Source organism: Carcharhinus amblyrhynchos, chromosome 3, assembly GCF_965287045.1.
Source record: "Carcharhinus amblyrhynchos chromosome 3, sCarAmb.v2.hapA, whole genome shotgun sequence".
Taxonomy (NCBI): domain Eukaryota; kingdom Metazoa; phylum Chordata; class Chondrichthyes; order Carcharhiniformes; family Carcharhinidae; genus Carcharhinus; species Carcharhinus amblyrhynchos.
In genome coordinates this window covers 97,925,746-97,945,938 of record NC_137326.1, presented here as the reverse complement: position 1 = coordinate 97,945,938, position 20,193 = coordinate 97,925,746, and the positions used below count along the sequence as shown (strand labels likewise).

Genomic DNA, 20,193 nt, shown 5'->3' with positions numbered 1-20,193 from the left:
ATCACCAGGCAGGAATGTTCCCTTCCAGTCAGGGAACATTTCAGCAATCACAGGCAACCTCTGATCTTTGGGTAAGCGTTCTCCAAGGCGGCCTTCACAACAGAGTCGCTGAGCAGAGACTGATAGCCAAGTTCCGCACACAAGGACAACCTCAACTGGGCTCATGTCACACTATTTGTAACCCCCACAACTTGCCTGGGCTTGCAAAATCTGTCCTGGTTGGAGACAATACACATCAGTCTAACTTATGCTTGGGCCTCTCTCCACTCACATTGTCTGTTCCTTTAAGACTTGATCACCTGTAAATACTGGCATTCCATTATCTTGTAAATTGAGTTTGTGTCTGTGTATGCTCTGTTGGTGAACACAAGTCCTCATTCACCTGATGAAGGAGCAGCTAGTGCTGCCAAATAAACCTGTTGGACTTTAACCTGGTATTGTGCTTATCCCAGTCCAATGACATCATAGAATATTTCAGACATTGGACTTCAGCAAGATTGAAGTAACCTTTAAAATGTTATCAGTTTTGGTTCCTATTGCACAACTTTCCCTGCAGGAAAAGCTGAGCCTCCACCCTGCAGATGAGATTGTGCCAAAAACTGCTGACAGTATCCGAACAAGAGATGTTGAAACCAAGCCTCGTTATCACCTGGAGGAAACCCTAACGGCTGCCCCAAGGAAACTCAAAAGAAGTAATGCATCTAGATATCAAGTGGCAAAATTCCTCTGTCAACATCATCCCAGGATATTAGGCAAAAGAATAGTGCAGATGTAAAGTAAAACAAGTGATATTTTATTTTTGCAGCAAAGACTCATTGCTGAACATCTGAGGTAGTTATCGCTGAACAATGTCAACTTCAGCTGCTTAGTGCAAGACTTGTGTTGATTAGTTATTAAAATGCTTCCTGTTAAAACTGTGTATAGTTTAGAATGACTTAAATAATGCATAAAAAGACTCAAATAGGACACAGTAAATTATAAATACAATAAATAATAAACATTTTCTCAAAACAAAATTTGCACTGTCATCTGTGACTGATGATCGCTGTCATAAATCAGAAATGACAAAGTAAGAGCTGAAACCCTAATGCCTCCGGCGCCTACCCCGTACTCGTGACCGGACCCCTCTTGTTCCAATGATATGTCCAGCAACAGAAAGCTCATTGTTGGGATGTTGCTGCCCAGACGTTGCATCCATTAGAGATGTAATTGCTGGTTCATGGGCCTGCACAGCTTCTGTACTTGGACCCATGAGGAATGGTTCTACTGTTGCCATTTGTGTTACTGCTATACCACCTGCACACATCTCTGGTGTTTGTACTGGCATCTGGGTAAGCTCACTTGCAGCATCCTGATGCTGGATTTGTTTTGTAGCTGTCAATGCATCAGTAAGTTTCTGAATAGAAAGTGCCAACTGCTGACAAAGACTTGTCTTCAACTCCCTCACCTCATGGCAAAGACTTGTCTTCAAATCTCTCACCTCCTGACAAAGACCTGTCTTCAACTCCCTCACCTCCTGACAAAGACCTGTCATCTCCTGTCTGATCAAGTCCAGAGCATCTAGCTGTCTGTCATGTTGTGCCACTAACATGTCCCGCAGTCCTGCAGCAAAGATCTCTTCCACCTCTTCCACTGAAGTCTCAATATGGGGCTGATGTGGTCCACATGTCACCGAAGATGATGGATCTGCTTGAACTGTTGGAGGTCCCTCACCACTTGACATTTCAGATCGGTCTATCACACATCCTCCCAATACCCCCATGGCATCAGCTTCATGGATGCTTGGATGACCTCTTTCTGTGCCTCGCTCTGAGCAGGAGGGACCAGATGGCGAGGTGGCAATCTGAATATTGTCCCAGGATTGCATCCCTCCAACATCAGCATCCTGTAGGTGTAATGTGGAGACAGGAGTAACAGTTCCACTTTGCTTGCCCTCCCAGCCAGGATGCACAGCTTCCTGTTCATCTGAATACCACTCCACCTCCTCTTTTAGTTCAATTACTGTCACACTTTCCTCCTCTTTGACCTGTGGCTCAGTATCATCCACAGACCTTTCAACAACGTTGGCTGCAGCTACCCACTCACTGCCATCTCCAGACGGTGCACCCAAAGGTGGCTGTGCTCCTGTCAAAGAAAACATTCATACAGGTTCATGACATATCACAGAAGCCCAAATGTGGTTTAAACATTCAGCTGGCAACACTCACCTTGCCCCATTCCAATGTCTGCTTGACTACCAGCCACTGAACTATTACTGACTCCCACCAGCTGCCTGGCCCTCTCTTCATATTCATTAAGATCCTTCAGAAACGCCACACCACCATCCCTGGTCAATAAACGCTCCCGGGCATTATGAGCCATCTTAATCTGTTTAAACATACATTCAAAATAAATTTTACTTCAGTACTATTTTGTTAGCTTCAATTTAACTTCTGCATAGTTTGCAGTTAACATTCACCAAGCAATGTCACCATTTCACTGTAGTTGCAGATAATGGATCTTTTACAAGCCTTGTCCTAATAGCAACTGAATTTTACAACCACTTATCACCCTAAATCCACCCACATAAACCACAAGGTTTGTCACTTCATAACTGTAAATCCCAAATGAAAAATAAAATCCAATCTTTACAAACCCTGGCAGATCGTGTTAAATCATTCAATTTCTTGCGACATTGCTCTGCAGTCCGTGGAATGATACTATTAGCAGTCACAGTCTCTGCAACCTCCTTCCATGCCAAGATGCTAACTTTTCTTGGTGCCCTGCGCCTATCATAACCAAGAAGCCTGTGACGCTTTGCCTCCACCTGATTGAGAAGTGTGTCAAGGTCTTCATCACTAAAGTTATGACATTTCTTCCTCTCATCTGCTTTTTGGACTGCCATCTTCTCCTCTGTAAGCAAGTAAATAAGTGTTTTTCAGACTATTTATTAGTTAGCTGGTCTTAAAATCTGTCCATGCATTTGCCCATTTATAAGAGGGGAGCCAGCAGAGGAGGGAAATGGTGTGATATTGGGAAATACGGTAATAATGAGAACAATGAAAGGGATAGGTATTGATGGCAGTTGAACACTTACACAAGGACTAGGATAAAAGATTGTTGGAATAAAGGTCAAATTTCATTTACAGATGTGGTCTGTGTGCAAAATAATTCACAAAATGCTTTTATTAGTTTGTTCACAAGTCTTCAGTAAACTGTTACTCCATCATACAGGTATAGAATTACAATGCAGAAACATTACAGTAGATGACAATACATGTCAAATGGACACAAAACATTACAAGTCTAGCCCATGGCTAGCTAACAGAACACTTTATAAACAAAGGAGACAAATAGTCAACCTTATAAAGAAACCTCACTGGATGAGAACAGTGGATTTAATGTTTGTCAGAAACTCAAGAAAAAACACCAAGTTGTTTATATCCATTGGCAATGATTGTATTTTCACCAGCTCTTGGTTTGCACTGTAAAGAAAGCAGAAGATTGTTAAGAAACCACACCTTTCAATGCATTCCACTAGTAACACATCTTGGCTTTTTCCAAGGAAACAAGACTACTTCATCTTTGAACCTAATTGCAGTGGTTTGTTTTATGCAGGTCAACCATTGCATCATTTTTTAAATTTATGTTCACAGAATGTGTGCATCACTAGTTAGGCCACTTACCTGAACAATCCACCTGATATAGAAACACTCATTGTGCTATTATAGAAGAGGAATTTGAGGATTTTGACCCAGCAACAGCCACATAGTTGCAAATCAAGGTAGTGTGTTGCTTGAAGGGGGAAGGACTGTTGTCCCTAGCCTTAGGTGATATGGGGCAGTTTTGGAAGGTTTTTTGTTGAGTTGTAGTGTATTCTGTAGATTGTACTCATTCTACTGGCAATGCAGTGTATGGCATAAGCAAATCTTTAAGTAGTGGATGTGATGCTAACAAAGCAGGCTGCTATGCCTGACTAAAACTTCAGCGTTGATACTGCACTTAGCCAATTTAGATCATAGGGGTAGGCCATTCACATCTGCATTGTAGATCATGGCTGATAAGTGCCACATATTCCCTACTCCTTTGATGTCATTAGCATCTAGAAATCTATTAATGCCTGACCTGAACATACTCAATGACTAAGCTTCCAGTTCTCTGATGGCAAGAATTCTTAAGATTCTCTCCTGTGAACAATTCCTCATCAGTCCTACATGGCTTGGCCTTTGCAGATATTTACAAGAGGTTGTTTGGGCTCAAAAATTGCAGCTAAGGAAGAATTGATGGTTTCCTACTTAGGGCAGCACAGTGGCAAGCACTGCTGCCTCACAGCACTAGGGAACCAGGTTCAGTTCTAGCCTTGGGTGAATGAAGTTTGCATGTTTGCTCCCAGTGTGTGGATTAGCCATGGTAAGTGTGTTCTACAGGGATAGGAAAGGGAAGACAGCCTGGGTAAGATACTCTTGGCAGAGTTGGTGTAAAGGATGGACTAAGTTAAACAAAATTGTTATGTTATACCAATTTCAGTCCTTCAGTTCCATATTATCCTCTGAAGATGAACCTGTTTAGCTGCTCTGCAATGTTCTTAAATGTTCCTTCTCTACCTCAAATGGATCCCACATTGCCTATGTTTTTTGCTGGTTGATCATCTATTTTAGCTTCTTGGTCCTGTTGCCACATTCCAAAACCCTCCCACTTCAGGCTTGGCTTTGCCAACTATATATGCCTCTGCCTTCTACAATCATTACTGTTGGGTTTTCAGGCCTTAAAATGCAAATTGTTGCAAGTCTCAATTTTTTTTTAAAATATTAGCCATTGCCCATCATACTGTTTACTTTCAGCCAACTTGCCCCACGCATTTTGGTTAAAACTCTACTTCAGACAAAAGTAAATTGTTATTAGTCAAAATTAGGCTTACATTAACACTGCAATGAAGTCACTGAAAATCCAAGTCACACTCACACCTATTCAAGTACAGAGGGAGAATGCACCTAACCAGCATGTCTTTTGGATTGTGGGAGAAAACCAGAGCACCTGGAGGAAACCCAGAGACATGGGAAAAGTGTGCAGATTTCACTGACCACAGCTAAAAATTGAACCCAAATCCCTGGTGCTGTGAGGCAGCAGTGCTAACCACTGTGGCACCTGTCCAATTGGGGTTACATTGTCCCAAAGAATGTTCAAGATTAGTCTTTTTCCCTCCCAATGCCTGCTTAGTTAGCTACTCACCATAATACTCTAGGAAAACACCTTATGTTTCAACTTCCATAGCACTGAGACACATTGAGTAAATCCAATCTATATACAGACTGAAGTCCATTATTTTGCAACATCCCTGATATACCTCAAATTTCCTTGTACATCATGGCACCACTTTAATGACCGATTATCTCTACCTGAATGATTTTAGCTTTGCCCATATTCTACATCATCTGCTAATCCAAGATCCTCACATACTGACTCATCCCTCACCACTCTACTTCATCTTACTTCTTGCCCTACTTTCCCAAATGTTGAATATTCTCAAATATTCAGCCCCCAGTCTTGGTCACCCCAATGCCACATGTCTACGGCAGTAAACAGATCACATGCCAATCTACTTGGTTGCTAATGCCATATGCCACCAGATAAAGGCCCTTCAAGTCTGCCTGTTTGACATTCCATAGTTAAACATTGTGCAGCATGGGCCTAGAGAGGAACTCTTGGAGCAATACTGCAGGGCAGATGCTTGGATAGGTATCAACCACACCATTCTTTGTGCTAGATACAATTCCCAATTAGTTCAAGGTTTTCTCCATTTCCTGACACCAGTGTGGCGAGGTCCCCTAGATCCCAGTGACTCAAATTGTCTCAATGTCAAGAGCAGTCAGTCAATCATCTCACTTCTAGAATTTAGTCCTTTTGTTCACATTTGGATCAAAGCTTAACAGACAGGAGTTGAATAGACCCCAGAAGTATCCAAACCAGTGAGCAGGTTATAGTCATTAGTGCCAATGACATGTTCCATCACTCTGCTGAAGATTGAGAGTAGACTATGGCCAGGTTGGATTTGATGTCAAGATGCTAACATTGGACTAGGATAGACACAGTAAGTCTCAACACTTAAAATCCAACACATTTGTTAGCACGAGCTTTTGAAGCATTGCTCCTTCATCAGGTGAGTGATTATTGGATTTGGTGAAGAGGGCAATTTTCCACATTGCTGTGCAGCTGCCAGTGCTGTTGCTACCCTGGAGCTTGGTTATGTCTAATTCTGGAGTCTTCAGTATGATTGCTAGCATATTAACAGGACCCATCACCTTCTGCAATTCCTCAATAGCACATGGAGAAAGCCAAATTCACTGAAGACTGGGCATCTGATGTCAGGAGCTTAGGAGACTGAGGGATTATCCTCCCAACACTTGTCTGAAGATGGTTGTACTTTTAGTCCTCATCTCTGCCTTGATGTGCTGGGCTCCCCATCAGAGGATGAGGATACTTATGGAATCATTTTCTCCAGTTAGTGTTTAATTGCACACCATTCACATGATACAGTTGGACTGCAGTGATATGGTCTGATCTGCTGGTTGGCTTTGCTCTTTTCAAACCATTCCACTTTCACTATTTGACATGGATACAATCTTGTAACAAACACCCTATGTTTAGATATACCTGACAATACCACTGAAATCCTCATTGAGCTTGGGTTGACCCCATGGTTTGATGACAAATATTGGAGCAATGTCAAACCAAGGTTACAGATTAGTGCTGCACAATGTGATGGAAGGCATCCTCTACATGAAGACAAGACTTTTGTCACTGCAAGTTTCACATGCCCCATATTTGACCCAATGCCATGTAACATCATGAAACCAAGTTAACATCAAAGATCCAGGTCCACACCCTTCTGGTATCACCCTGCTGCTGGGACAGGGCATATCAGGAATGGTGGTATCTGAGATGCCTATAAAGTATGATTCAGAGCAAGTCACTGTTGCTTGACTAGTTTTGGTATAGTTTCTTGAGTTTACAGGGCTGGCATTGCTCCATTCATTTCTGGCACTGTGGTTGATGCCAGGTATGTATTAATTGAATCCAGAACAGTTGAAGTTAAAATTAAGACACAGCTGCTTTCTTTGAAGGTTTATTGACTTAGTTTACATTCACTATTAAGTGTCCTAGCTATCAACAGATGTACAAAATTCCATCATCCATTTAACAATACCAATAAACCTTTAGCAAGCTTGTCCAATTACATTCCTTTAATACTTCTGTAGCAGGTAAGTACAACTGAGATACGCTAGGCTATTCCAGAAGTCATTAACAGCAGCCACAATGCTGAGCATCAGTTACATGCAAGTCAGATCAGGCAGAGGCAGATTTCCTTAGTTATGGAGAATTCTGAACTGTACACATTCATTTATACACCAGTGTAGTAAAATCTGAATAGGTTTAATGTATAAGGCAGCATAGTGGCTAGCACTGCTGCCTCAGCACCAGGGACCCAGCTTTGATTCCTAGGTCAGGTCACTGTCAAGTTTGCACATTCTCCGTGTGCACAGGTTTCCTCCCACAGTTCAAAGAGGTGCAGGTTGGGTGGATTGGCCATGCTAATTGCCTCCAAGTGTCAGGGAAACTAGCTGGTAACATATGGTCATGGGGATAGGGCCTGTGTGGGATTGATCAGTACAGGCTCAATGGGCTGAATCGCCACCTTCTGCACTGTAGGATTATATGACCATAAGGGAGAAACTATGATGCTCCCATCATTACTGATAGCCAATGTTGTTATATCCACCCCAATATATTCAATATACTCACCCTTTTAATGAGCAATACTCCAAGAATTCATCAATGCTACTTGCTGAAAGAGAGCAAAGCAGTATTTAGAAGGTAAAGCATTTTGAAAACAAAAAGGCAGTACTCATTTCCATCTGAGTCAGAATTGAAATAATGTATCATCAGTTCTCGCATCTGACGGCACTTCCTATTTGTCTTTATCATCATTCAGATGGATCTAGTGAAGTTATGAACATCAATCTGGCTATGAAAAATTGCCAACTTAAGACAATTCAATTGTTAGCTAAACTTACAGACCAAGTTGGTCTCTTCTGGAATTTGACTCGTTAAAGCTCACCTGCCAAAGATCCTTCAAGGCAACAGTTAAGCATCCAGTGGTAAACATCGCCACCTAAAGACAAGAGTTTAAAAATCATACATTTTAGTGTATTCACTACAGGAGTCTAATATTGTGATCAGAAAACCATTACTCAGCCCTGTTCAATCTGATGGTAATATCAGCTATTTGACTAAGTTTCATCATCCAGTCTAAAACTGCTGTAATAAAAATTTACTTCAGAGCTTGCAATTATATGACATATCTAACATAGTAAAATGCCCAAAACTACTGCCGACAAGATCAAAAAATCTAGTATCAAATCCCATAAAGAGCTATGGGACAGGTGACCAAAGCTTTCAAAGAAACATGTTTCTAGCAGTGTTATTAACTGACTCAAAAATGCAAAGTACTGCTCAAAGGTTCTCATACCACCACATCTAAATCACCTGTATCTAACTCAAGTCAATTAGCACACAAATACCTACCTTCAGCAGTGACAAGATGAGGCAGTTACACCATTTTTGGGTTAGTTCAATGCCAGAACTCCTTAGCCATCTTAAATTACAATGGGCGCTTGCATCCAAACGACAGCACCATCGAATCTCTGCTGCTTTCAAAGGGAAAACAGATGTTAACACAAAGGCACCACATCTATGAATTTTACAACGAAATATGACATGATCAGAAAACTATTTCTCAACACTTTCCAATCTGACGGTAATTCCAGCAATTGAGTTTCATTTCATCATACATGTCATATCAGATGCTCAACAGCAACTCAAAACAAAAGATCCAGGATACAGTCTCAAAGCTCATGAACAAGGACTCAAACTGACCTGTCTGCACAGAATCTAACCAGGTCCCATTCCTCAGATGTGAAAATGGGCACCTATATTGAAAGGGAACAAAAAGACATCAGTATTTGCATTAAAAAAATCAATTGCCGGTCAATTTCCAATCTGGTTTCTTCAACCATGACAATTTACAGTACAATCCACAGTCCTTTCACAAAATATTTGCCACAGATTAGACATGTAGCTTCAAAATGTAAAGGGCTATTTATAATTTCTAAATTACTCAAATTTGTTGCAGGGATATGTGACCAAACGAGTTGCAAGCTTCTGTGTAAGATACATGACATGTGGTTTAGATATGGTCGTATGGGAAAACCTGCAAACAGGCATTTTGCCAAGCCATTGGAACAAGGACCCAGTGTTACAACACAAAGTGACACAGAATCTTTTGAACCAAAAGAGGTAAACAGCACCCAAGGGCAACATGCCAGTCCATGGTCACCAGAAGCAAATGCCCAAATGGCTGTGCAGTTTGAACCACATCTTGCTGAGCATTGCCAATTAGGTGCTAAAGACAAATAACCAAGGACAATTTTTTGGTTGCTCAGTCTAGATGTTAGTACAAGTTGGTAGTGTTTGATTAAACTCACCAGTTTATGTTCCATCAGAAATATCAATTACTGAAAAAGAAAACAATATTAAATAAGTTCCCAATCCAACTCATCTTAAATAAATTCAAAAGAAACCCAGTGTCATTTAATCAGAATTAGAACAGGATCATCAGTTCTCGAATCTGACGGCACTTCCTATTCAGTTTCATCATTCAAAATGGGTAAATACATTCTCTAACACAAATTCAAAATGGTGACAAGTAACAAATCTGTTAAAGGGCCAAAATTAAGTAGTATATTATGCTTTGGTACCAAAATTTGATTGAGTGCCACATAATATCAAGACATAACCCCTTCCAGTCACCAGATCATAGAGTCCCTATAGTGAAAGGGCCCATTCAACCCATCAAGTGTGCACTGACTACAATCCCACCCAGACCCTATCCCCATAACCCTATGTATTTACCCTAGCTAGTATCCCTGATATTAAGGGACAATTTAACATGGCCAATCCACCTAATCCACACATCCTTGGACTGTGGGACAAAAACTAGAGGCCCCCCCCCCCCCCCCCCCCAGAGGAAACCGATGCACATGGTGAGAACAAAATTTTATAGACAAGGACCCAAGATAGGAATCAAACTCAAGTCCCTGACATGGTGATGCAGCAGTGGTAACTGCTGTTCCACCACACTGCCCCAGGAAAGGCAAGGCTCTTCTGCAAAAATTCAATTTATGCCAAAAACCAGGCAAAACAGCCTTTTTTCTGTACAAGAGTCAAATGCCCAATTGTTAAATGTATGTTTGAAAATAAGTGTGGTACTAGGAAGAGACTATGCATTATGCACATTCAATTTACTCAACTGTAAACCCCACAAGACATCCAAACTGACCTGTTAAAGCAAACAGTGTAGCACAGATTCAACCTCAATCCCACTCCAGATGTGAAAATCCATACCTGCATTCAAAATGTTTAGGTTTCACTTTAAAAAAGGCCAAGTGATCAGAAAACATCACTACAATATTCATCAATTTCAGATACGGCCAACTATTCGTACCATTCGCAACAGGATCTTGGTGAATCATTTCCACAGATCACTAAAATAGTTAATTCCAGAGAAATATTACCACTCATCTGAAGTTTAGCAAAGGCCCCAGGAACTCAAAAATAAATTCAGACGCTCCGTCAGTTCTCAAAATAATTTTAGGACGAAGCATATATTAATTAAATCACTGGGGCACCTATTTTAAACCTTCCACCTTTAACGTACATAAGGAATATGTTAAGAGCTGCAGCTCCATCATCATACCCCACACTTCGCCCAGATATACACTGAGATGTTCCGTTAGCAGTTTGTTAGCATAATGCTCGCTGAGCAGTGCTGACGGGCTGTGTGGGGAGATAAAGCCACGCACTCGACATGGGATTAACCCTCGTCCCCACCGGCCGCCATCTTATCGGCGTTGAAACACGTGCAACAGTTGCGGGAACACAACTTCAGGCGGCGCAGGCACCAAATTGACTCTCGACGGCCCGGAAAAGTAAATGAACGAATTTCAGCAACTCGGGAGAACAAGATGCTGTGTGGGGTGGGGGGGGAGGTTATCCATCTTGCACCGACAAAAGGCGTGCGTACCAACACTGGGATGTGGACACGCAGGCGCGGATACCGGCACACGGGGGGAACAGGGGAGTGAGCCAGGCACGCAGGCGCGGATACCAGTACACGGTGGGGGGGGAAGAAAGAAGGTATGCGCTAGACGCGCAGGCGCAGGTACCGGCACAGAACAGGGGTGTGAGCCAGATACGCATGCGTGGGTACCGGCACATGGGGGAAACAGGTATGCGTTAGATTCGCAGGCGCGGGTACCGCCAATTAGAGGTGCTCTTTACTTCGTTCCCCGAGCCGGCAGCCGGGGTGACGGGGGTCCCGCTCCCCCCCCTTTTTACCCTTTCCTTTCCTCGGGGTCTTCTGGCCGTGCGGAGGCTCCACTTCTTCCCCCCCCCCACCCCGCGCTGGCAGCTGACCGCCAATTAGAGGTGGGGGAGATACAGACGCAGGTACCAAAACGGGGGTGGGGTTAAAAGAGAGGGTACACGTTCCACATTCAGGCGCAGGCACCAGTATAGATGGTAACACAGGCGCCGTACCATTAGCGGGGGTGGGGGGAGGGGAATGATACTCAGGCGCGGGTTTCAGCACCGACGGGTGACACGCAAGCTCTAAACACCCGGAGGGACCATCATTCTTCCCAGCCCCATGCATGGCTTCCCCCATAGCTCGCAGTCGGCCTTGTCACAGTATAAAAAATAGGAAAAGCTCGCTCTACACGCTGAGAAACAGCCATCTTGCGCTAAATTACCATTGTGGAGACAGCCGGCACTGCCATCGGTGCGAGCAGTGAACACCAAACACCCGCCCAGCGCCGCGCTTAGAGAGAAAGAGAACGCGAGGTCCGGCCGCTCCCCCTTTTATAGCCGAGCCCGGCCGGCCCCCTGACGTCACATCAAATACTTCAATGAACGCGAAAATCAGCAACGGAAAAACACGGCGGCGATGAAGATCTAATTTAAAATACAATAAAACGGAGAATGTTATCCTGCATTTCCATTTTCAGTGTCGATTTATGAATGAGACTTCAAAAACGTCACTTCCGTCTTGTTTAAATTGGGCGCGCGTGCCTCCTTGTTATTCTGGGCACTAAAGCAGTGAATAGAGGGTGCAGTAGATATGTAGAAATAGCAAAAAAAAAGTATTATTGCTGATGCTGGAAATAGAAAAGTGCGCCAGTATCTTTGGCGAGAGAATAGAGCTAAATTGCTGAGATTTTCCAGCTTTTTCTGTTTTTGTATCAAATGCCCATCAAGACGTAGTGATAGCCTCTGCTTTTCTCCTGTAGCCCAGCACATTTTTTCTGTTCAAGTAATGGTCTCATGTCCTCTGCAATGCCTGAATTGAACCCTTAAAAGATACCATCACCATCCTAAGTAGGAGGTCTCCCAGCAAGAGGTTTGTCCAGGCGTTTGTTTAGTGTCAAGAGTTTTTGGAGCTCTGCTTCATAAGAGACTCGCCTGATGAAGGAGCAGTACTCTGAATGCTATTGATTCCAAATGAAACTGTTGGATTTTAACCTGATGTTGAGAGACTTCTTACTGTGCCCACCTCAGTCCAACACTGGCAACTCCACATCATTGCAATTCCAGGTGGTCCATTCCAGACCCAACCATTATTTTTTTCTTCAATCATATTCACTTTTATAAATCACTTTAAATCTGTGTTCTTGACCATTTTACAAGCAGGAAAGCAGTGGTTATCACTGCAGTCTCACAGTGCCAGGGACCTGGGTTTGATTCTGGTCTTGGGTGACTGTGGAATTTACATGTTCTCACTATGTCTATAAATCTTATCTGATCTTTGCCTTCAGCTCTGATGAGGGGTCATCCAAACTTGAAATGTTGGTTGGATTCTGTCTTCATCAATGCTGTAAGAAGTCTCATAACACCAGCTTAGACTTCTTACTGTGTTTAGCACAATCCAACGCCAGCATCTCCACTTTATTAGATGCTGTCAGACCTGCATTTTCTGTTTTAGTTTGATTCCAGCATCAGCAGTATTTTGCCTTTATCTCCACATGTTGGTGTGGCTTTCTTCTGGGTACTAGCAGAGTTGTTAAGTTGGAGGAGGTTACAGAAATAGGGAGGGGTGAGGTCAGAAATCTGAAAACCGATGAGAAATGTCTAACTCAAGCTGTTGCTTGAATTTTTTTGAATGAAAAGATTTTTGTGGAAATGTTGCCTGCACACTTGCCAATTTACTTTTAAGAACAAAAAAAGTTTCCAACAAAATAATAAATACTTCATGATGTCCCATAAACCCCAACAGTGGATTTAGATAAAAACATTTAAGGCAAGACTTTGCTTGAATCGATGTAAGTCAGCCGGCAAAGGGGTAATAGATGAAAGGAACTTGCTGTTGGTTAAGACACGGGCAACAGAGATTTGGATTATCTCAAATTTACTGAATGTAGATTGTGAGCAACCAGTCAAGGGCACATTGGAACAGGGATGGACGTACAATGAAACACAGAAGGCCCCAACAATAGGAAGGGCCCTGTGGGGAGGGGGGGTCTTTCGGGTCGTTCTTTTGGGCCGAACCAAGCACACAAACTTAAATTACATTCGGACAAAGGAAAAAGGGGGCAGCTCCCCAAAAGGAGGGGGAACGGCCCGAACAGAAACAAAAAGTACAAAGGAAACTTAAGACACGTCAAATCAAAATGTGATTGCCGGGGTCAATAACCCACCTTAGCCCCTGCGGTGCCCAATGGGCGCAGAAAGGAAGGGCCCTGTGGTGGCCAATGGATGTGGGAGCACCAATCAGAGCCTAATAGATCTGCATTTGCTAATAGGCTCAAGAAATACAAATGAGCCTACTAGCAGGTAATACTGAGCAACACTGGATTCTGATTGGTTGTGTCCTCTTAGCGTGCAGGACTTGATTAGAGTTGCATTTTACTCAATCCCCAATCAATTAATGGTGTTAACTGGCAACAAATGGGTAGGTGTGGATGTTGCAACCTCCCAGTGAGATTTCAGATGGGCAATTCCAGCAACCCAGGTGGCAAAAAGGTATGGACCATCTGTTGCCCATGCTGTCCCTGGTTTCCATACCCCTGTCCAGCTTACTTTAGGTGGCTCTGGCTGGCTCTAGGTACCTTCTGTGCTGCCCTGTGTCCCTGAGTCACCAAACCAGGATGGACATGAGTGTCTGGCTTCAGCCCAGCCTAGCATAGCCGAGTGAGATGACAACAGCCTCAATAATTTGTTTGTCAAAAGAGATAAGAAGAAGACAAAGACAAAACCAAAGTGGCCAAGGCAGTACCTCCTGCCAGGGTGCCCAAAGCTGTGGTGTCAACTGAGGCCTATGTCCTCACCCTGGTTCTGGATCCGCATCTGTCTGCTGCCACTGCCACCATCTCCCTCATGTCAGTAGTGGCTGCTCCCCCTGAAGCCACGCTACTATCGATCCCCAGAGTGGCCAAGAAATTAAAGAAGGAGAAGATGCTGGTGGCAAAGTGTCAGGAAACCCAGCAGTTCCCAGACAAGCCTTTGGACACTTGTACCAACAAATGTTGGTTTATGAAGGAAGGGGTGAGCAGGATCCCAATCAGAGGGAGCAGGATCTGAGTGACCCTCTTTATCCTGATTTTAAATTTAACATCAAGTTTATTCTGAGTTTTCCTCACCTTGTATCTTTTAATGCTATTGATCTCTAAATATTAAGCTGTGCCCTAACACCATGTGAATACAAAGTGCTTGAACCCAATCATTCCAAATAAGGGAGTGGAATTTTCTCAAAAATTAATGGAAAGTAAATGAAGGCCCAACTGTCCACCCAGCAGATTCTCCATGATGCCAGCAGAAAAATGTGCTGGCATGAAACATGTTTGTACAATCTGGTGCATAGATGTTGGACACATCTGAACTGGGGCTGCGTTTGGAGTTTGGGATGGAGCCCGCTCGCAATGTTGAACTTTGGACTGCCACAACAGTGAGTTGGGAGGGTTATCTTCCAGCCTCAGATCTATCAGGACATTTATCTTCATTTGCAGATGATCCATTGTCTTTCTTCAATAATGGGTCAGTGATGTTGGGTGCCTTTTCAATATAGTACCCAGACATGCAGTGAACCACAGCTGTCCAGGCCTGCACCACCGCTGAATATGGCATAAAGCACCCGGGTACATAATGAGTTAGGGCTGGAAGATTTGGCATATTTTCCTGCACGTTCCTGCACCCACCATAGCACTTAGATTCAAAATGAGAGACTTTGGCCCAATGATCTACAATGCGCTTTAGAAGGTGTTTTACAATAAGAGGTCAAATTTTGACCAAATAATGGAACGTGCATGTTTGAATCAGGCACCATATTACCTTGATTGGTTTTATGCTGCAGATAGGTTAAAACCAGAGCTGAAAATGATGTTCCATCTCACTAAGGTTTTTTTGAGAAAACTTTAATTCTGCGACACCATAATCTTGATGACTATTGTGCTTTCGTACTGTGAGGAAAGCAATCATTACACCAAACCTACACCCAAATAATGAATGACGAACCTGAGATGATCAACCCATCCTCATACTAAAAGTATAAGCTGTTCCCTTTCTCACATGAGTATGCAGGGAATAGAATGAGAAAGATTTGATTTGATTTGATTTATTATTGTCACGTATTAACATACAGTGAAAAGTATTGTTTTGTGCGTGCTATGCAAACAAAACATACAGTTCATAGAGAAGGAAACAAGAGAGTACAGAATGTAGTGCTGCAGTCAGAGCCAGGAAGTAGAGAAAGATCAACTCAATGCAAGATAAGTCCATTCAAAAGTCTGAAAGCAGCAGGGAAGAAGTGGCTCTTGAGTCGGTTGGTACATGACCTCAGAGTTTTGTATCTTTTTCCCGAAGGAAGAAGGTGGAAGAGAGAATGTCCGGGGTGCATGGGGTCCTTAATTATGCTGACTGCTTTGCCGAGGCAGCAGGAAGTGTAGACAGAGTCAGTGGATGGGAGGCTGATTTGATTGGGCAACATTCACGTCCTTTTGTGGTTTTGGGCAGAGGAGGAGCCACACCAAGCTGTGATGCAACCAAAAAGAATGCTTTCTATGAGTCCTCTGTAAAAGTTGGTGAGAGTCATAGCTGACATGCCAAATTTCCTTAATCTTCTGAGAAAGCAGAGGCATTGGTGGGCTTTCTGAACTATAGTGTTGGCATGGGGGGACCAGGTGTTGTTGGTGATTTGTACACCTAAAAACTTGAAGCTCTTGACCCTTTCTACTTCGTCCCCATTGATGTAGACAGGGGCTTGTTTTCCTTTCCTCTTCTTGAACTCGCTGACAATCTCTTTCGTTTTGTTGACATTGGGAGAGAGATTATTGCCGTACCCGTTCACCGGATTCTCTATCTCGTTCCTGTACTCTGTCTCGTCATTGTTTGTGATCTGACCCACTACGGTGGTGTCGTCAGCAAACTTCAAAATCAAATTGGAGGGGAATTTGGCTGCACAATCATACGTGTATAAGGAGTATAGTAGGGGTCTGAGAACAAAGTCTTTTGGGGCACTGGTGTTGGGGATGATCGTGGAGGGGTGTTGTTGCCTATTCTTACTGATTGTGGTCTGTGAGTTAGGAAGATCAGGATCCAGTTGCAGAGGGAGGTCTGAGGCCCAGACCACAAAGTTTGAAGATGAGTTTTGTGGGAATAATAGTGTTGAAGGCTGAGCTATAGTCAATAAATAGGAGTCTGCCATAGGTGTCCTTGTTATCTAGGTGTTCCAGGGTTGAGTGCAGGGCCAGGGAAGTGGCATCTGCTGTGGACCTGTTACAGCAGTAGGCAAACTATAATGGATCCAGATAGCCCAGGAGGCTGGAATTGATTCATGCCATGACTAAGCTTTTGACGCATTTCATAATGATGAATGTCAGAGCCACCAGCCAACATTCATTAAGGCACACTGTTTGGTTTCTCCTAGATACCAGGATGATGGTCATCTTCTTGAAGCAGATAGGGACCTCAGATTGTTGTAAAGAGAGGTTGAAGATGTCTGTGAATACCTCCACCAGCTGATCCGTACAGGATCTGAGTGCACGTCCGGGTAGCCCAAACGGGCCCGTCGCTTTCCATGAGTTGACCTTCAAGAAAGCTGCTCTGACATCTGCAATTTTGACCCCAGATACAAGTTTATCCAGGGCTTCCAAGATGGAGGGCATGCTTTCGCTGACCTGTCACTCAAAACAGGTGTAAAATGCATTGAGCTCATCAGGGAGGAGTTCATTGGAGCCAGCGATTCTACATGCATTCATTTTGTAGCCTGTTATGTCTTGCAGACCTTGCCATAGTTGGCGGGGGTCAGTGTGGCTAGCCTGGGACTCCAACTTGGTCTGGTATTGTCTTTTGGCATCTTTGATGGATTTCCTTAGATCGTATCTGGCTTTCTTGTAAAGGTCAGTGTCACCTGACTTGAACACCTTAGACCTGGACTTCAGCAAGCAGTTGGTTTCCCTGTTCATCCATGGCTTCCGGTTGGGAAACACACAGATTTGTTTCTTTGGCACACAGCCTTCTATACACTTACTAATGAAGTCAGTCACTGTAGTGGCCCACTCATTCAGGACCATTTAGAAAGGCGTCATGTCAGTTTGGTGGACAAAAGTACCTGTTCCTGTACTGTTCTTTGTTCTGAAATAGAATGAAATCTGCTAAACTTAGATAGCATAAAGAAGTCATACATATTTACATGCTGTCATTACCAATACAGCAGTATTGCAAAGCTTCATCCAGATTTGGAAGCAGCACTTCCTGTGGTAGGATGAAAAAGCATTAGTGTCAACTTATGAGTTTTACCACTCTGCCTTCTGGCAGCGATGAGAACCTACAACTGGGACCTGATGAAGTGAGTAGGTTTGAGGGAAAATTAGAAAAGTGAGCACTTGTCACTTCCGAATGTACTAGCCAACAGTTAGAGCTAGTTTCTAAATGACAAAATTGGCCCCATACCATGTGAGATCCACCAAGCCCACATCAACACTGGAAAAGACATGTGACAAAATTGATCTGATCATTAGTACCAATAGATCTGGACCTTTACGATTTCAAAATAATTTCCACCCCTGTAGCAAGGCCAATTAGCCAATACTCTATTTTTGCTGCATTTTTAAAATTGAAATTATGGGGGCTATTCTCCCAAAAGTGCTGAATTAGCAAGAAAACTGGTCTAAATCCTAACTGTCTTTTCAGTTCAACTTCAGACCTGAATCGCCACACTCTCTGCAAAGCAGAAGTTACAATCGTGGATGTTATTAAAGACTCAGGGTGCAGGGCCTATTCACGCCTGAGTCTGACATCTCCGGGTCTAGGTGCATCTGCAGTGGCCCTGATCTGTCAGTCTCCCGCTTGCTGGCCAGCTTGATCGCTGGCCAGTCTGGGACCTCCGCAGTGCTGCCTCTCCGCACCCCCCCACAGCCTGATCACAGCACCCCCACAAGAATCCCTGGGCCAGCTTTGACCCATCCCTCCTGTCCTGGAGTGTCCTGATACCTGGTCCTCCCCCACCCATCAGTGGCAATCATCCCACCCTGGCAAACACCCCCCCCTCACTCACTGTCCCCTCCCAGGGAGATAGATCCCCTGGCAGACCTGTGCCCAGGAGGCAGTCAGTTCCACCCCTCCTCTTCCCCTGGCAGACCACACCTTCCACCACTCCCACCCATCCCGATTGCTGGCCTTCCTCCAGCCCCAGTCGATTCTAATGCAGCATGGCAGCAGGACCCCCCCCACTGATTGCCCCATAGGCCACAATAGGCTCTGGCACTTGGTTGCACACCAGGCCCCGTGTCCTTGGCACTCCACGATGCCCAGTGGGCAGTGCCAAGGCACTCCCTTAGGCACTTTATCCCTTGGGCAGTGTCACCTGGCACAGGTTGGCATTGCCAGGGTGCCCATGCCCATATCTGACCCTTGCCGGGCCCAATTGCCCTCTCTTCACTCTGATTAGGCTTCCTGCTAGTTCTCTGCAAGTGGGGAGCTATTCTAAACCCCATCAGAGTGAAATACTCCTGGCAGGGTGGGAGTTGCTATTAGTCCCGGAGAGTTCCATGCCGAGCCGATAATCACATTTAAAATACATTTAAAAAAAATTTAAATCACTTACTTCTCTTCCTGCCAATTTCCAACGTGATCCCGGCTGTGCCTGGTCTCCGATTGTGGGAGATGCGCAAGTATCTGGAATGCATGCGCTAATCCCGCAAAATGGCCCACACACAATTCTCCCATCCTGACGTGTCAAAAAATATGCACATCAGGATGAGAGAATCACCCACTATGTGTGCAACCAAGTACCACACACATAGTTACATTTGTCAATCTGTTCTACTCTTCAACATCTGTTGGCCTGTGGTTGTCATGTTATTATAACATAATAAGCACCAATTCCTCATAATGGATTGTTTAAACATGCTGAGGGTGCATTTATTTAGACCAGGCACATGAGAACAATTTCACATAGGTATGAAGATTGAAGACAGTAAAGCTAGTGTGTGCTCCACTCAAAAGCAAAATTAAATCAAATCAAGATTGCACGACACTCTTCCCTTCTAGTGATGTAATGCAGCTATCTCCTGAAGGCATAGTGCAACATCCCCCTTTTTAAAGATGCTTCCTCCATTCCAAAGAAGTAGAAGAAGTGCCAAGCAGTGACTCAATGACCAACAAGAGAGAATCTAACCATTGTCCTTTGACATTCAATGGCGTTGGCATCACCGAATCTCCCAGTATCAACATCATGGGGAAGGGGTTATCATCGATCAGAAACAGAACTGGCCTAGCCATATAAATGCTGGGGTTACAAGAGCAGGTCAGAGGCTAGGAATTCTGCAGCAAATAACTCACCTGACTCCCTAAAGCCTGTCCACAAGGCACAGTCAGGAGTGTGATGGGATACTGTTAGTTCCAATAACACTTGAGAAGCTTGACACTGTCCAGGACAAAGCAGCCTATTTGTTTGGCACCACATCCACAAACATTCACTCTCTCCAGAACCAACACATAATAGTAGCAATGTGCCCCATCTACAACATTCACTGCAAGATAATATGAATCTTGGCAAACACACTGAATGCTGCAATAATCAAAGGATGAAACTGTCTCCTTCAAGAT

General features: G+C 43.8%; 1 protein-coding gene and 4 non-coding genes across 7 annotated transcripts; all 5 read right to left on the bottom strand.

Annotated features, from left to right (window-relative positions):
- Window positions 1-734: 734 nt before the first annotated feature.
- LOC145340953 (uncharacterized) lies at window positions 735-11,929 on the bottom strand. Of its 3 annotated transcripts, none has more exons than XM_080185562.1 (10): window positions 11,847-11,929; window positions 10,376-10,440; window positions 9,522-9,551; window positions 8,914-8,966; window positions 8,563-8,687; window positions 8,096-8,149; window positions 7,780-7,822; window positions 2,636-3,464; window positions 2,208-2,367; window positions 735-2,124 (listed from the first exon to the last, which is right to left on the bottom strand). In XM_080185562.1, the coding sequence occupies exons 8-10, from the start codon at window positions 2,882-2,884 to the stop codon at window positions 1,085-1,087; spliced, it is 1,449 nt and encodes a 482-aa protein (XP_080041688.1). In that variant the 5' UTR covers window positions 2,885-3,464; window positions 7,780-7,822; window positions 8,096-8,149; window positions 8,563-8,687; window positions 8,914-8,966; window positions 9,522-9,551; window positions 10,376-10,440; window positions 11,847-11,929; the 3' UTR covers window positions 735-1,084. The 3 variants fall into 3 exon arrangements, with proteins under 3 accessions (XP_080041688.1, XP_080041687.1, XP_080041689.1); XM_080185561.1 differs by having other exon boundaries at window positions 8,563-8,684; XM_080185563.1 differs by lacking the exon at window positions 10,376-10,440 and having other exon boundaries at window positions 8,563-8,684; window positions 11,847-11,915.
- On the bottom strand, window positions 7,896-7,969 carry LOC145341639 (small nucleolar RNA SNORD49). The gene has a single exon (XR_013886405.1). It is a non-coding gene; the product is annotated as a small nucleolar RNA SNORD49 (small nucleolar RNA).
- On the bottom strand, window positions 8,212-8,283 carry LOC145341649 (small nucleolar RNA SNORD65). The gene has a single exon (XR_013886414.1). It is a non-coding gene; the product is annotated as a small nucleolar RNA SNORD65 (small nucleolar RNA).
- LOC145341648 (small nucleolar RNA SNORD65) lies at window positions 8,757-8,828 on the bottom strand. The gene has a single exon (XR_013886413.1). It is a non-coding gene; the product is annotated as a small nucleolar RNA SNORD65 (small nucleolar RNA).
- Window positions 9,630-9,698, bottom strand: LOC145341640 (small nucleolar RNA SNORD49). The gene has a single exon (XR_013886406.1). It is a non-coding gene; the product is annotated as a small nucleolar RNA SNORD49 (small nucleolar RNA).
- Window positions 11,930-20,193: the final 8,264 nt, after the last annotated feature.